We start from the raw sequence: 18,806 nt of genomic DNA on the forward strand, positions 1-18,806 counted from the left end.
CCCAGTTTATGTACTGAGCATGACGTCACATGGTATGGAATGTCCCTTGGGCCAGTTTGGGTCAGCTGTCCTGGCTGTGCCCCCTCCCAGCTTCTTGTGCACCTCCAGCCTTCTCAGTCGGTAGAGCATGGAAAACTAAAAAGTCCTTGACTAGTGTAAGCATTACCTAGCAACAACTAAAACATCGGTGCGTTATCAACTTTGCTCTCATCCTAAATCCAAACCACAGCACTGTACCAGCTACTAGGAAGAAAATTAACTCTATCCCAGCCGAAACCAGGACACCTGGGTTTTCCTTCTTGCCCTTTTTGAAGATAGGAATGACATTTGCTTTCCTCCAGTCCTCAGAGACCTCTCTCAATCACCATGATCATTCAAAGATTATCGAGAGTGACTTTGCAATGACATCAGCCAATTCCCTCAGCACTCATAGGTACATCCCATCATGGCTCACGGACCAGTCCAGTCTGTCCAGTTTGTTTAAATATTCCCTAACCTGATTCTCCTCCACTGAGTGCAAATTTACCTTGCCCTACCTTCCCAATGATCTCAGGGGGCCGGGATTCCTGAAGACCCATCTTACCAGTAAAGACTGAGGCGAAGAAGTGCATTTTGCACCTTGGCCTTTTCCACATGCTTTGTCACTAGGTCCTCTGTTCCATTCAGCAGCAGGCCCCACTTGGCCTAGCCTTCCTTTTGCTGCTGGTGTACTTGTAAAATGTTTCTTGTTGCTCTTCACTTCCCTTGCCAGATTTAACTTCAGGTGGATTTCAGCTTTTCTAATCCTATACTTGCATGCTTAGACTCCCAGGTCACTTGTCCCTACTTCCACCTCCTGTATGTTTCCTTTTTATGTCTATGTTTTGTCAGGAGCTCCTTATTTATCCATGCAGGCCTCCTGCCTCCCTTACTTGCTTTCCTGCTTGTCATGATGGACCGTTCCAGAGCTTGGAAGAGGTGATCCTTCAAAACAAACAACACCCAGCCTCCCCTCCCCCCAAAAAACCCTAGAATCATAGAATCATTAAGGTTGGAAAAGACCTCTAAGATCATCAAGTCCAAAAAAACCTGAACCAAAAAAATCCCACTCCAACCAGCTCTCTTGGACCTCTCTTGTCCCCAGTACAGTGTCCCATAAGACTCTTCCCAGCAAGTCCCTGAACAACCCAAAATCTGCTCTCCTGAAGTCCAGAGTTGTGATCCTTTTTGCTTTCTTCTGTCCACTCAGGAATCTTGAACTCCACTCATGCTAACTGCAGCAAGGCTGTCCCAATCTTCACATCTCTGACCTATTCTTCCTTGTTAGCAAATTTATGTGGATATGCTTGGCATGGGCCCCCTTCCACCCCATTTTCTTGATTACAATGTTTCTCCTGTTCACCTCACTTCACCTAATTTGCTTGCCAGCCTCAACCACCACTTCTTTACTTGATCATTTGTCATTCTCTCTCTACCTCATCTTTTTCATGGTCTCCTGTTAAAACTGTGAGTTTTTAGACACTAGAACTGCCAGCCAATGTTCAACAGAGAGACAATTGTCTTTGAGAGACAATTCTATTTTCACTTTCTATTCAGTTTCGCAAAGCTTTGGTGAATCACATACCATAGAATGAAAGGGGCACATACAATTCAGTTCGTTTCTTTTGGGACTTGAACATCTGCATGCAAAACAACCTGAACCTTACCCAAGTGTCAGGGTAACTCAGAAGATGAATATTGCTACTCCTCAAATCTCAAAAGGGTTAAAATATTAAGCACTAGCAAAGGCTCATTTCTCATACCAGATTTATTGCCAGTGGCTCATTTTTGCTTAAATAAAATCAAGTGACCCATTGCATTTCAGGAACTCCACAGGCAGTATGATGCCATCTTTTTGGTAATTATCAGTATGTCCTATAGACTGCATCCACGTGTCTAACGTTGAAACAAAACCTTCACTGAACTCCTTGCATTCCAGCCTTCTTCCTCCTCCCTGCAACTTTCAGGCCCTTTTGTGCTTAATTAGAAGCATCATCGGGAACAAAGTCTGTTTTTTAAATAGTTCCAATTTAAAATAAGGAAATCTCTATCAGCCCAAACCAATAAACAGTGCATTTTTAAACAAAAGCTTGCTTAGAGATCAACATGTTGAAAAACTTATCACTATTCTTTTGACATTGAAAAGGCATTATTCCTACTGTTCAGTAGTGGTGATTGCAACAGTATTTTCCACTGCTTATGCGATACAAAATCTTGAGTTCTTATCAGATGACAGGTCATCTGCCAACAGCATGAATTCTGAAAAGTGTTTGTTTTCTTGTTTTTTAATACAGAGCTGCCTTTGATGACTTTCAGGGGACTGAGATAAAATAAATCAATTCACAGCTTCTCCGCTCACTTAATCAAACAAATAAAATAGAAAAATTTAAAAAGCAAGCAAACAATGTATGGACAGATATACTGGATATGAACTTTCTTTTGGGATTCCCTGTACTATTTGTTGAATTGAACTACCGATTGACTGTAACAAATATGTTCAGATCTTACGAAAATAATGAACTAAATGTCTCAAGAGCCAGGAAGAGTAGGAGGAGGTGGGTGAGTCATCTGAAAAAATCCATCATCATAACAGCCTCTAAACAACCACAGCCTAGCTGCACAAGTTACACAATATTGAAAAGGGATAACAAGTGCAGCACGTAGCTGGACTGACTTACCGCTACTCTTTATCCCCCAAGACAGGAACCAGCTGTATTATAAACACCCAATTTCCTTTTGCCATTCTAACATTTGAGCTCTCCTTAATTTTCAAGGAATCTAATTAACCATGCAGTTAGATATTTTTAATCTCAAATATTAAATAAGAATTAATCTTTATCAATCCTCTTCTAGTAACATGAAAGAGAAAATAAACTCATCAGAAGCCAATTTAATAAGCTTCTGGAGAAAAAGAATCCTATCATGCACTGAAGTTTCTAAACCATCTATTACAACAGCTGTTTGATAGAAGATAGCTATTAAAAAGAAATCTGTTACTGCCAAGAATAGCAGAATATTTAGCCATTCCTCTAACTGTGAATTTATATTAAGATCCCTCTACTGTCTGAGAAAATACATTAAGTGCATTGGAGAAGAATTCTGTTGTAACTAGTATTCCAGGTAACACTGAATGACTTAATCTAAGCCTTTCCAAATGGGGCCTAGAAGGCCCATATAAAACATCAAAGCAGGGAAAAAAAAACCCCAAACCCCAAAACTTAGCCAACACCGAATTTGAGAAATTACTCAGATCCTAGACTAAGTCCATCTAACAAGAAAATATGAAAACCTGATGCCTTGAAAAGATGAAGGAAAAAAATGCAGGCAGCAAGGACTGCAATTCTACAAAACCCAAACCAAGGAGCAGGAAGCAGTCATAGCTCTTGGCACAGTTGCCCACCGCCTGCAAGAGGCACAAAAGAGGCCCTAAAAGAGTCTGACTCTTCCCTACTGATGCTAAAAGTCATGAGGCAGTCAAAGGTGCTCGTTCCCTCACAAATGCAGCCTCCAGAGATGGGATATTCCCAAACCCTTATAATCCTGCAAAGAGGAAGAAGACATGTAGGTAGGAAGGCTCTGCAGAGGGACCTGGACAGGCGGGATCGATGGGCCCAGGCCAACTGTATGAGGTTCAACAAGGCCAAGTGCCGGGTCCTGCACTTCGGCCACAACAACCCCATGCAGCGCTACAGGCTTGGGGAAGAGTGGCTGGAAAGCTGCCTGGCGGAAAAGGACCTGGGGGTGTTGGTTGCCAGCCGGCTGAATATGAGCCGGCAGTGTGCCCAGGCGGCCAAGAAGGCCAATGGCATCCTGGCCTGTATCAGAAATCGTGTGGCCAGCAGGAGTAGGGAAGTGATTGTGCCCCTGTACTCGGCACTGGTGAGGCCGCACCTCGAATACTGTGTTCAGTTTTGGGCCCCTCACTACAAGAAGGACGTCGAGGTGCTGGAGCGTGTCCAGAGAAGGGCAACGAGGCTGGTGAGGGGTCTGGAGAACAAGTCTTATGAGGAGCGGCTGAGGGAACTGGGGTTGTTTAGCCTGGAGAAAAGGAGGTTGAGGGGAGACCTCATCGCTCTCTCCAACTCCCTGAAAGGAGGTTGTAGCGAGGTGGGTGTTGGTCTCTTCTCCCAAGTAACAAGCGATAGGACGAGAGGAAATGGCCTCAAGTTGCGCCAGGGGAGGTTTAGATTGGACATGAGGAAAAATTTCTTTACTGAAAGAGTGGTTAAACATTGGAACAGGCTGCCCGGGGAAGTGGTTGAGTCCCCATCCCTGGAGGTATTTAAAAGACGAGTAGATGAGGCGCTTAGGGACGTGGTTTAGTGGGTGGTGGTGTTGGGTCGATGGTTGGACTCGATGATCTTAGAGGTCTTTTCCAACCTCAATGATTCTATGAGAAGCCTTAACAGATCCATTTTTTTCTTAATAGTATGTTTTACCCTAGAGAACATTTATTCCCCAAATACAGAAAACCAGAATAGCTATACTGCTGCAAGAGGCAAGACACTCACTGCTCAAGCCATTCACTTAAATGAATGCCGTCATTTCCTCTAACTCTGTAAGCAAGATCCACTTGCTTTGAGTCAGGTAACTTTGGGGTTTTTAAATACCAAACCGATTTTTTTTTTTTGTTAATTTCAGTAGGATTTTGGAAAACTTTTTATTTTGAAAAATTTTTCTACCTCATCTCCTCTCCCTTTTTTGAAAATCCACTGTTGAATGCAATGGCATACATGATTCCTCAGTTTGGTTTTCAAATTTCTTCCGCATCTTCCTTCTTCCCATTCCAAAAACCTTTTTAATCTTAAGACATAGAGCAGCAGAATCCAAGTATTCCTAATTTTATTTTGCCATTCTAAATTTCCAGAGTTCAAAGAGTCATAAAAAATTACAGTAAAAAAACCAAAACAAACCACCTGTCCTCGACCAACTATAATTAAAGACTTCAGCAGGAAAAAAGTTTAAATATAAGAAATTGCTCCGGTCTTGCACCTGTTCTTAAGAAAGTTCTGTTTCCTGCACAGATGAGTTGACACACCCTCCTTCTGAAGCTGTGCAGCTGTTAACTTAGATACTAGAGAATTTTTCTGTGCAGGAACCGATACCAACATACTTCTGGAGGCTGAGGGAGAAAGGAAGTTTCCTCCCCAGACTGATTCCCAGTACCTCCTCCAAATTCAACCAGATTCCCTCCACTGTCTGACACAATATGTGGAAAGTAACAGTAAATATTATTGACGATTCACAAAAGGATGGGCTATTACCAATTTCCATTGAGATCTCCTTGCATTGTAAAATCTAGCCATTTGAGTACCTGAAGTATTTTTTAGGTTCTTATTTTATAAGCACAGATTTTCACACTTTGCTTATGTAACAGATCTGTATGATAAAAACTGTCTTAAGAATATCTGAGTATGGAGGTACATTGGTGACAACGAAGGGAAACAGGGAAAGGCAAAGAATGAATTTGCAAAGGAAAAGAGAACCAGCACAATGAATGTCAGAATGGAGCCCAGTGAACAGAAGGAGAGGCGGCGTGGGAACTGAAATGATATTGGATACTATAATGATGACAAACTTCCACAGATGAACCTTTTCCTGAGTAACTCCCTCATCCTCTCAACTAAAAACTGTTACTAAGGTTTAAAAAAAATAAAATGCAAATTGCTTGTTGGTTTCTTACTAGTCTTTGATAAAATAAATTGTACCCAGAGTATGAAAATTAATCACCATCAGAAATTCTTTCACCAATGGAGGATCTTCACTCTCGAAGAACATTGGAGAGCAAAACAGGCATCTCTACCCTTAAGAGTACTGGCAATGCTCTAGTAAGAACTTTTGATGGAAGTGTCTCTGGTTCAAAGAATAACAATGTGTTAAATTCACTTGACAAATGAGCGAGCTGCCAGACAAGCAACCTCCTAACTTCCCATACACGTATGGATGAGCAATATGCTTTAACATAAGGACTCTTTCCTTCAAATACTTATAGACAGTTTTGCAAAAACACAGACCATATACCATACTATATACTATCTTGCAATCTTTTTGTGCTTATAAACAAGTCCAAATGTATACTCAGCAGATAAGTCAATTCCCATTCCCCTTACTCAAACTTAATTTTTTTTTTTCCTAAAGTACTTGCCTGTAGTTACCACATGGTGGTATCCATGCTAACAGTTTCTCCTATATTGTAATGAAGTTAATACCCTAAATTGCTTCTGTGGATCTCTTCGGACTGATAAGGAGATGCCATTTTAGTTAACTGAAAAGACAGGAATGCCAACTTTCCTTGCCAATACAGATCTGGGGCTAGTGCAATTCATACACAACTTCTGGCAACCTAAATGCTGAGGGAATGATTCAAGTAATAACCCAATAAAGCCTTATCCTTGGAAGAAATTGGCATGTTCCTTCTTTGTTTTCTCAGTTCAGCAATTATTTCGCTGGTATCTCCTCTTCTAAAAGCATAGTATTCACAGCTTTGCTTCATAAGGAATGAAAAGATCCTTTGTATTTTAAACACTGTCTAGGAAAATAGTCAAGGTAAGAAAGCAATGTACATTACCAGTGTCATGCGCGTTTGCTCTGTGGTAGCATAATAATACTGAGACGAAGAGCTAGCTGCAAATGCAAAATTCTATGACCATCAGACCCAGTTCCCTGTGTAACACCACAGCTGGGGAGGGTGCAGTGGGGCTGCTGTTGGAACAGAAACAACCCAACAACAGTTAGATGAAACACACCCAGTACATGGTACACGCCCCTTTTCGGCAAATACATTCTTTCGATTCAGTATTGATTTCATGACTTGTGATACTACACATTAAATGTGATATGGGTTTTCATAAAAAGGGTCTTAAAAGAACAAAACTATTTCAAAATAGTAAAAGGATGGGGAAATGAGGAAAACGATACATGTTTCAGTCCAAAACATTCAGTTCAGAATGTCTGACTGACATTATCTGGATGCAAGTTTCTCCCAGCAACTCACATGTTAAAAAAACCTTACTTTTTCACCCTCGGTATGGTCAAGTTCACTATTTTCAGCTATTTTAGTTGTATGTAATTTAATGATTTCACCCAAATAATCTTAGCATTTGAAAACAATCATGATGGCCATTTGACTGACATGAAAGGCATTGTAGAGTAATGTTTAGAACACTGTAGGTTATTTGCACAAGCAATCTACTAACAGCTTTAAATCAATATTCAAAGAAAATTTCCAGTCACACAAGATGCACACTTAAAGTTAAGAACATAAACTCTAATATTTATTAAGCAGGTTGCTTATTTGTATTATCAAAACTAGACCACAGAAAGAGTACTTGCTGCCTTCTGTGTTTCTCTTGCATATAGGTGAAATATTTGTACATCACATAAAAATACAAGAACAGCCACCTGCACTCCAGAACACAAGTATGAGCAATGATAGTGAAAATAACTCTTAACAAGTTCATTATTAGGACATCCTCCTACACTCACTATTGCTTTCATGTTGAATAGAAAGACCCTTTCAAGTTACGATGGCTTTTGAAGAGTAATAGGAACAGGAAAAACAATTATCAAGATAGATCCAGAAAGAGTGGAACAGACTAATAAAAATTCTTCAGTACAATGTATGAGCAAGCATCTTGCCAGAATGGAAAATACCTTGAAAATAAATACAAAGAGACTTGTTCTTCTGCAAAGTACTTCAATAAAATATACAACAGATTGCACCAAATGGAATCCCAAAGACAACAAATGTTCCTCTGAAGTATACCTATAAGTCATAATTAAAGATATCCTTGCCAAGCTGTATTCAGAAAGAAGAATTATGAAGTCTCCTAGGAAGCAGTTACCCACCCAGTTCTTTATAGTTTGTATATCTTGGAAGTCTTTTATAGACTACATTCCACCATTATCATGCACAGTATGGTCTACTGACAATTTCCAAATATACTCTGAATCTGAAACCAATTGGTTCATATACAGGTGCTAGAAGTATGCATAAGCATCACATTGCATCATTAGTTATTCTAATTAGCATTATATTTCAGATTAACTTCATTTTCAGCCTTTTCTTAGGGTGCTCTTTCCATTTGTACCAAAACACAGATAAGCCAATACCACCTGTCGCTTTCCTGAACCGCACCCTCCAGAGGTGCCTCGGGTTCTCAAACCCAGTAGGTTTGGCAGAGTGACTTCCAGTAGTGCCAAAAAAAGCAGAAAATTAGGGGTTTTAAGACATCGTATTAAAAAAACAACAACAAAAAAACCCAAACAACAAAAAAACCCACAAAACCTCAGGAGTTTCAACTTTCCACTTGAGATTGGGAAACAACAGCAGTAGAACAGAAAGCTTTCTGGGGGGTTGGGAAGCTCGTGATCTGATACACTGCTGCACTTCATAGCGACACCTTTGACCGATGACTACTGGCACATCACACATTTCCAAGGCCACCACCTTCAAAAACTGAAATACGTACTTTGAAATGCTTATCCTATTACAAAACAGAGCACAATGCCTGGAACAAACAGTGCTCCATCTGTTTTCTTCTGTTCTGTTTTCTTCTTCATCTGACAAATCATGAAGGAGACAAAATGATTAATTTGCCCACACCACCATAAAGAAGCACCTTTCCTTCCAGTCTTGCAGCAGAAGCAGCAACCAATTTTAGCCCACTCCATTTAGATGAGCCGCTGCGTTTCCCCAGTTAAATGGGCTGCACACCAGTAGGGGCATTGCAGCTAGACTTGGTTCTCTCAAGGTAGAAAGACTTCCAAAACCAGTGGCTAACTCTGCATGAATTGCCAAATAATAGTTTTATACAAAAGAAGCCTCAGCAGGTGCTGAATGTACATCTCTGCAATGCACAATGTCTAAAATGCTTTTTAGCAAATCAAAGGGAAGAACAATGCAGCCTGGCCTTGGAATACAGGGACAGAAACCAGCAAAGGCTGGAAATCTTCCCTTTGTCATCCATTACGCTCAGCAGCCTCGCCAACACGAAGTGCTGCATACATCCACGCTACGCCTGCTTCTCAGAACCAGCACTGTATAAAAGTTTAAAAGGGCAGTGGGGAGAAGCAAGAGGAAGCAGCAACAACATACTGGAAAAGCATATGAACCTTTGCAGAACTGATACTTAGCTGAACTAACCGAGTTTGAGTCATCTAAAAGAGCTGACTCTCAGCCTGCCTCCACACATTGTTCTCTAAACTTTGATTTTTACCTTTTTTCCTCAGAAGAGGACACACGGACTCTATTAATACCCTGAGTCTCTACTTCTCCCATCAGCGACTTTTGAGATCCATACCAGAGATTTTCCGTTTTATTTGTTCATTAGTAAATCTAAGTCATTTGAAAAATGAAGCGTCCCTCCTCCTCCCTATTCTGTAAGTACTGCAACAGAAAGAAAAAGGTCACTATCTCGCATTTGCCCCATGCTGTATGGACTCCTGTACAGAGGCAGACACCTACTTTCTCTCCCTGTGACACCTTCCAAACTTCCTCTCCCGCAGTCAGCTCTGAAGGCACAAAGCATACAGCTCCTCTCAGAGGAAGGCAGTTCAAGAGCCTTACTAAAGCCTTCCATTCACAGGGGGGAAATTCAGCCAAACTGGGCAAAAGCTACAGCATCTGAAATTTAAAAACCACTGGGGTTTTTTGCCCTTGTTATCTTTCTTACTCTTTTGCCTTGAAGCAATGGACATAATCTTTTGTTTACAGAGGGCCACACTAGCAAGCAGTTTTCTTTTTAACACACTGACTTATAATTAACTGTGCCACCTCGCAACACTCATCCTTCTCCTGAGGCATCTAGAAAATCTTCACTGGGTACCACAAAAATATCTATACCACGGACCATATTTTTAAGAACGATAATAAAAAGGGTTACCTTATCCTTTTATCTTCAACTTTTTTCAGATACTCATCTCTCTTCAATACTCCCAATATTGTTTCCCTTTCATGTTCCAACAAAAATGACAAATTGATGATCTCCAAGTGCTTCGTCATGATTCTTCAACAGCCACTCTTTCAATGACTGCTTTGCCCAGTCAATTCTTCCAATGATTTATTTGCACAAGTCCAAAGGCACGTTTGTGTCAGAGTTACAAGATCCACACAGTCAAGAGGTATTTTGAAAAATGCTTCTTTAAGTTAGCCAGGTGTCAAGATTGTATTGCTTTGCCTTCCAACTACGCAAGAAATAAAGGTTTCTTCTTTGTATCTTCCTCAAGAAAGCCAGTCATTTGCCTGGTTACTGAATGCCTTTGTGTCCTGGCCAATGCTCACCAGCACACTGCCGGCCTTCAGACGGCATTCACAAGCAGCTGCAGAATCAACTTCCTGGCATAGTTGTTGTTTGGAGCCACAAAATAGCTGGGCATATTTATTTCAAACTACCTGAAAGTCAAAACAAACAAGTGTAGGTGATTTTGACATTACCATCACGGTCTGATTTGAGAAAGGTTTAATCTAGTAATGGTTTGAAAGCTACCAAAGAATGGCTTGCAGACTATGAGGTTATCTCAGGGGCTACTTATACATCGTGTTTTCTATGTTGTTGTTTATTTACTTGCTAATGTTTGATTATTATGCTCCCACAAGGGCTCTGCAATTATCTTTCTACTGCAATACATTTAAATGGCTATATTCACCTTCCATCCTAACAGTAATAAGCATGGGGGTGGGGGGAAGGAAAGATTCTACTCATTTCCCTGAGATTACTTTAAGGGAAAAGTAAAAATTAACAATTGGAAGGGCTTCAGAGTACAGCACTAAAGGTAAGACTCACCTCAAAACAAGTATACACCTGCATCTCAGCAAGTCATCCATTACACTCGCTTCACAGTCAATTTGGAGAAATAGGAACTTTCAAGGAGCGATTTATCCACTTACTGCAGACATTTAATTCAGGATGACATGTTCTAGAAATGCCCATTCCCTTCCAGTAAATACAGCAAGCACTTAGAGTGACTTATTAACATGTAGCCACGCAGAAGTAAGACAAATTTCACTTTTTTTTTGGGGGGGGGGTCATTTATAAACAGAAAACAACTTCCAAACAAAACCAGAAGAGGCACCCTAGTCCATACTGGAGCTCTAAACTTGACCCTATTTGGAAAGAGTCACCAGGAAGCTACTTGGAAAATATCTAAAACTTCTAGTTAACTGGTTGGAACATCCAGCCCCCACAGTCTCATCAGTAAACACACAGTTTCACCCTGAAACAAGGCATGACCTCCAAGACACTTTTCCTTAAAAAAAATTAAGCTATGTGAACAGATGCACACTGTACTTTGAAGCATACACACATTATATACAGTATACAAACATAAACCCATTTATACACAAAAAATAAGTGCAGATACATATGAGCATACATAGGTGCACATATGCTATAAGATAATGCAGATTTATATTATGCATGCTGAAAGAACTAAAACAGCTTTTAAGAAATTTAGTATTTTTTTAAAGCAGCCCTTGCTTCCCTAGCTTTCAACAGGTTGGAAAGGTTTTGACAAAGATAAATAGCACAGAGAATTGAAGGAGTAGAAGTCAGAGTCTAAGACAACTATGGGTATAGGACAAGATATCCTTCCCTTTCCCTTCCTAACAACCACTGAAGCAGCAAATACTGTTGCCAGCGGCATCAAATGAAATTCTTGTGTTGCTTTTCACCAACTACTTCAGAATATGAGTTTTGAAACACCCCATTCCCCCAGTTACCTGACTATTACTAAAGGATACAAATGTCACAATTTAAGTTCAAAGGAGATTTTTCCTCATATTAGTCTTACATGAGCATGGGAATTTCTTCCACTATTTTGTAACCTGTTTCAATTAATCTTTAAAATTTTCAAATTAATAAAAAAATCATAACGTATACACAACTGGCACATAAGTATTTTCATCTGGGTTTTTTCTTTTTTTTCCTAAGACAAGAGTAATATAAATCTTACTGTGCCTGCAATACAGATCCAGCTATCAGCGTCACTCTCATCGGGTAAGAAAATGGGACAGAAAAGTCATACATAAACTGAAAGCACACAAGTAAATGCAAGGCAGAAATACAAGTCAGGATTGCCAATTATGAGCTTGCTATTACTGAAAATTGGGAAACAAACAAACCACAGACTACTACTTCTGGCTAGATTGTTATCTTAAACATATAAAAGCCAAGTAATAAAAACACGCATAGAAAAAAATTACTTTGATTCTCTGCATTTATTTTAATAGAAAAAATAAAACACTGGACCGTTATGTTTATTCTTAAATTCTTGAAAATGGTGTTTCTATTAATACCATAAGGCCAAGTTGTAAGCAAAAGGAAGAAACCCAACATGTGAATCATACTTTTTTACTCTCAAGGAGGCTAGCTTCCTTCTTGAACTGCCTAGCAAAATGCCTGGTGAAAACAGCACTTTCATCCCAACCGGACCCCAACATCAGTGGGCTAGGGAGCGTGGGGCACGGACATAAAACTCACAGAGCCAAGTTCAGCAGTCAGAGAATAAGCTAAGTTGCTTGGCTGGTCAAGGGGCTCCAAATTTCTGTTTGCAAGTTTTCCTTGCAGAGGTAACATAGTTTGACACACAGCATTATGCTGACACACATTTATTTTTAACTGAGGAAAAAAAGCCAAGTTTTACTGAAAAATGGAAAACCAAGAGGTTAAGGGGCAAGAATGAGCAATACAATTAGAAATTTTGGACAACCAAAGTGTTAAAAATGGTCTCTGATAGCACCATTATTGTCTTGATGATGCACTACAGGTAACTAGGGTTCTTGGAGAAAAACAGTGCAGTGGTACGACACGCAGGCTGACAAGAACACTGTACCTTGTAAGATGTATTCTGATATTGGGAATTCAGGGAAGAGAAAAAACACTTCAAAAGATTAACTTGACATCTGGCCATATTTTCTGAGCTTTTTTCTTTTAACTCTAAAGAAGTTAGAACTCCTATCAGAATATCGGAAAGCCACAAAAATTCCCTTTGGCTAAGCATATTGCCTGTCCTTGAACCTCCTGCAAGATTTTTCTCTCAATACAGGGAGGCACATATGAAATCCAAAATTACTAAGGTGACGTGCCATAATTGGAAATCCAGTTACTTCATTTGCCACCTGGAGTATAGGGTCAAATATGTAGACTCCAGAGCAGAACTAAGCACTGGTAAGGGAGATCTTTGTTAGATTAGATGGACTTAAAACTTAAGAGAGTGCTACACTCTCCTGTGCCAGATGTAAATCAGCTGAAAGATCATTCCATTAAGTTTCTTACAGCTTTCACCAGTGAGGAAATCCTAAACCACAGAACGTGCACCATTGCCAGCAGAGGCAACACTTGCAGGTAGAAAGCAGGTAGGATCTAAATCCCACGTGAATGGAGATCCTGCCGAGCCACAGATCAACAGGCAGTCGCGGCAACCCCTGGCTACGCTGAGGAATAAGTGGGAAAGAGGTTGGATTGAGAGGCCAGCACCAGAGGTGGTGGTAAGAGGTTTGAAGGCATGGAGAGTGGAAGCACACGAGAAGATATTAACAAAGGAGAAAATGGAAGCATTATTCTTACTGCCCACAGGCACAACCTGACATTGCAACTGATCTCTGAGTTACCACTGCCTTCCGTGACAGACGAGACTGGCTTAGAAACACCGGAGCAGACTCACTGGACAATGGTCTAGTCAACAAAATTCTGGTATCTCATGCTGACAGCTGACCTTTGAGGTGAACTATGTGAATCTTAAATAGAAATTATTACAGTCTTGTTTGTAAAGACAATAGAAACTACGTTAGTTTGCAATATAGAGAATAATGTAGAGTATTATAATGTTTACCAAATAGATAGACCCAAATTACATTCATGTTACCCACATTAACAGAAAGATGTTTGTAGTAAAATCTATTCTTACAGAAAGACTATAATCAACTGAAGTTTTATTCTATTCACAATGGTTTTTGTTGTGCTTGCTTTCTATTTTTTACTGAACATACCTGGGAATAGATCCTTCAGTCCCGTTTATGACAAAAGTCTTGTGGGTTTTAACTGTCTATCACGTAAGAGTGGGATTTGGCAACTGTCAGAAAATACAATTTTACCGGCTTATGTGTTCAACCAACTCTATGTAGGTTAAAATATCTTGTGAATTAGCAAAAATATTCTCCTAAAGAGCCGGGATGGCAGCCTGCTTAACGATCTCATACTCAGTATTAGCAAGACATAAATCCCACCAATGACAGTCTTAAAAACCAGCATCCTCAAATTTCCCTTATTGCTTTGGTGGGGGAACACAGTCTCCAGCACACCACCGAGCACACTGGCAATGCAGCTTTTGTGTTCAGGGCTGCAATAACACACCTGACGCTGAAATAGCCCAGGTTTTCTGTCCGCCAGCTATCCAACATACACGTACCAACCAGCTCATTGACATTAAGATTCGGACCCACCTCACCTTCCAGATCTTCTTCTGCACTATGAAATTGCTACTCAAATATAATAGCTTTCCTAACCAGACATTGCCTAGCTGCTGAAGCTTCAGCAAATATCTCAAGAGAAGCTCATATTTGTTCAGACAGGATTCCTTCTAAACAGATTACACTCGTGACCTCTGCCTAGGTGATATTCTCTACCCCAACCCAGCTGAAGTACTAGCAGCAGTTAACTTGCCATAAGCCAAGTTTTCCCAATTCTTAGATAATGTTACTCTTGCAAGGCTATCTTTTAGGACTGAAGATAGTGCAGGTATTTTTACCCTACATGAAGCAGATCTAGTCACAATTCCTACTTCACTCCTCCTGATTAGACAAATTTTGTGTTGAAACTCCGATAACACTGCCTTCATTCTGCCCTGTGCTGGTACAAGAGGTACCAAAACATCACCCACCTCATAGCAGGAGACCATCTGGTGTAGTTCCCAAACCTTTTGTGGTAAGTGGTGGGCATTTCTGTTACACATTGTTTTGTTCAACAAAAAAGAACGGTGATAGCAAAACCAGCAGGAGCACTTGCTCTATAGAAAAGGAGACTAATAAGTAATGAGATACTGTTTTTAACAAACTACCACTTAAGACTTCCCTGCTTTAGACAACACATGATTAGAGATCAGGCCTGTATTTAACAGGAAAATTTGCTCTTCTCCTTTCCTGCGCTACTCTCTGCTCTCTCTAATTAGTCCAGAATAAATTATCTGACAAAAGCCGAAGTATGAACCGACCCAGGGTTTAAAAACAAAACCAGCCAGCCAGCTTTTAAAAAGTGACAATGCTCCTTTTAACAGACTTTTGATGTTTTATTAAGCATCCCTGTGGCTGGATAGGAAATGTAGTTGTTTTTATCGTAAACCGAGTGAAGATTTCACACAACAGAGCATTTGAGGAGCTCTAAAATGCAAATTAGGACACATGGAAAAATGCAAAGCCCCCTAAAAGGATGGGCTTAGTTCTAATCTACATTCAATATGTAGATAGAGCATTAATTTCTTAAGTCAGAGTAAAGCAATGATCTAATATTGGACTTGCAAAGGAAGTAGTAACAGAGGAGGAATGAATGAACTGACACAATCGCAAGACAGTACGTAAGTGAGCCTCTCAAGTATGTGGCTGTTTTCACCTGCCTTATGGAAAGGGGTAGAAGAACTGCTCATTGGGACTATCCACATGCTTTTCCCACTTCTCTTATCCCTGTGGAAAGGGATTTCTAGAATGGAGTCTTCCTCTCTGAAGCTATTGTTGAGAGAAGATACATTAGAAATAACAGACTCTTATTAGCACATGACAGCAAAATTAGACACAACTGAATAATAAGGTGCGGTTTATCCTGCAGTATACCTGCATCCACTGTACATAAAAAAAAAAAGGGGGGTGGAGGAGGGGGAGAAAAGGCATTACAGTGGGGAAGAACATGCCATTTATTTTTGCTAACTGCTAGCACAGCTGCTTGTGACAATTAGAAACACAGCACCCCCGAAACTGAATCTTCATGAGGGATGTTAGTTAAAAGCTACAGGAATTACAGTGAATCCACTGCAATCAGCAACATTTGTAGTTACCACAGGTGCAGTGACCTCTACTGTCAGTGCCGCGTGTATCCTCCCGAACCCAGCAAATCAACAGCTTCATCTGCACTCCAAAACACTTTCCCCTCATCTCTCCCCCATCTCCTCGGGAAGGAGGAGAAGCATCCTGCTCTCAAGAGACAGAGGCAGAGCTGAAAGGAAGTGAGATCCAGGGAGAGGAATTATCCTCTTTTCTTCAATGGCGCTATTATCAAATTGCTCCCACCGCCAAGCCATTATGTTCACTTAGCCAGAAGTCAGTATGTGGAACAATTTAGTGACTCAGCAACAGAGGCAGCATTTTCCACATGCACTGACTGCAGTGGTACGGGAACCACGGCATCACCTCACGTTTCTTGAGTGACAGAGCCTTCACCTACTGCTGGTGGGAAATTCTTTGCCAGCAGAGAAATGTGGTCTGCACTACACCTATTTGCTAGCACGGTTGTATCTGGGACAGCCATAAACAGTATTTCCATACTGTTAAAGAAATTCCTACCAACAGTAGCCGAATGCGGCATGGTGTGGTGGACTGTAACTGACTTTTGTCACACAAGAAGCTGGGATATACCATCTCTTGAAAAGGCACCAACCACTGCCTGAACCAAAGCTGCACAAGGCGCAACAGCCGAGTCGGAAACTCAGCAGGAACAGGATTGATGGCACTGCTGCCTCTTACATATGCTTCAGGAGGCCACAGTTCCCACCTCCCAACTCAGTGCTGGCACTATGTATCACAGCATGCTGAATCTGGATCCAATGCACCCAGCTTCGACACTCAAATGAAAAGAGGCACATTTCACACACGCGCTGCTTAACGCACACAAATCCTGTGTATCCTGAGTTCATTTACATGGGGGTCTGAAATAAAATTCAAAACTAAGATGGCATCACTAGGTAGCCACCAAGACATGGTCCGTGTCCACAGTTATCTTTTATCATTTCTGAGGCCCACAGCTGCACGCAAGCCTATGATGGGGGAAGGAAGGGAAGGACTGCCAACATTAAGTCTAATAAAATGGCAGAAAGACATAAAAAGGTTCTTGGTATGACAAGAACCTTTAACAAATGTAAAGCTGACCATGGTGAGAGTGTAATGGCCAACTTGCCTCTCTTCCTGTTTTAACTTAAGCATACTGCTTGCAGAATGCCATATACAGGAGCAAGAAAAACCAGCTTCGCTTCTCAACTATGTTTGCAGAGTGCACACGCCCAGGTAAGCAAGCAAAGTGCCAGCAGGTACTGAAGCACCAGGAAATGCTTGTTGCACAAAATCAATAAATTTGCAAGGTAAGGAAGAGTGACTCAAGACACTGAAATCAAGTGGCAAGAAAAGAAAACCAAACCAAATTTGTTGAATGGGATCTCAGTTAATGGCACATGGATTAGACTGAGTGAGAGCTCTAGTCAGCATTACAATGCAAATAGTAAGCAGACTGTCTGACTAAGAACAAACTTCAAAGATCTTTAGATATAAGAGCTGGAAGATTTATGAACTGGCAATTCATATATTGCATTAAAGAAAGGGTCACGTATGAGTGGCAGCAACATTGCTTGAAGAGACATTAAGAGCACAGAATACCATCATACAAATTTGTATCAGTGCACTGGAATGAATACAAGCCGAGAGAAAAGCTGAAACTCCGATTCTTTAAGTCTACCTCTCTGTAAGTCATGTAGTATAAACGCGTTTGACTTCATAGTAGTCAGAAAAACTCAGATTCATTAATCAAACAAAAACAATGGATTCAGAAGCAGTTCATTTTTTAGGTCAGGCACAATTCCAGCTTTCTGGTAATGTCTTGGCAAAGCTGTCATACACCTACAGGACTGCAGATCTCTCTCCAACCACTGTCAATGCCTTTGAGCTAAATCTAGTTTCTAGCACTAGTGTAATAACATTTCAAAACCAAAATCATAAGTGTTTAAAGACTAAAGCAATAATGTTAAAGCTCATTAAGTCTATGAAGTATTCCACCTTCCTGTGTAAGAAAGGAGTAAATTAACATGCCTGGTTATACAAATAAGAGAGCTAAGACTAAGCTCAGCACTGCCGGTCTGAGCATTCATTAAACCATGCTCCTACTACAGGCCTCCCTCTGCTTGTTTTTCAGCCCTTATAAAAATCTTCAAGTAACATGAAAAAGCATTTTTAAAAAAATAAAAATGACGTTTTCTGTTTCCTTGCTGTAGAATTTTAGGCTCACACAGCTGCCCAAACGGTCAGGTTACATACCGCATTCAACAGGGAACACCACTGCCCCGAGAAAGCTCTCTACGGAGTACACTGCTTGGCTGCTACCCCAACCACCTTGTGTTATCTTTCAAGTGCACTACGCCAGGAGAAAGGCAGTGTGCATGCAGGCTGGGGAGCAAGTGCAGAACAGACCAGAGCTAGAGAGTACACCAGACGGCATTCGCTTGTGAACACAAGCCCACGCTCCCCAGAGATTCTACAAAACAATGAAATGAGAGAATTTAACCCCTTAGGTGATGCTTTGGAATAAACAGTTATCTAATAATCTTCTCTATATAACACTGCTTTAGCTAATATACTTACAAGTAGGAGGCAAGGAGTGGGAAGAATGACACAATAGGGTGGCAACCTTCTTTTGTTTTGCTCATCATTGAGTAAACAGGGTGGCAACCTTCTTCTTTTGTTTTGCTCATCATTGAGTAAACACGGTTCACTTTCCTGGCTGAGCATTCAACCAGAAAAGATGATACCTCCCAGGGTAAGA

General features: G+C 40.7%; 1 protein-coding gene across 1 annotated transcript in view; it reads right to left on the reverse strand.

Annotated features, from left to right (window-relative positions):
• SYTL5 (synaptotagmin like 5) overlaps nt 1-10,021 on the reverse strand; it is a 64,398-nt gene extending 54,377 nt beyond the window's left edge. The window contains exon 1 of the mRNA XM_009283041.1: nt 9,903-10,021. Within this exon, the coding sequence (XP_009281316.1) occupies nt 9,903-10,021 (119 nt within the window). The remainder of the gene's footprint in view (nt 1-9,902) is intronic.
• Nucleotides 10,022-18,806: the final 8,785 nt, after the last annotated feature.

Source organism: Aptenodytes forsteri, unplaced genomic scaffold (assembly GCF_000699145.1).
Source record: "Aptenodytes forsteri isolate BGI_AS27 unplaced genomic scaffold, ASM69914v1 Scaffold2, whole genome shotgun sequence".
Classification (NCBI taxonomy): domain Eukaryota; kingdom Metazoa; phylum Chordata; class Aves; order Sphenisciformes; family Spheniscidae; genus Aptenodytes; species Aptenodytes forsteri.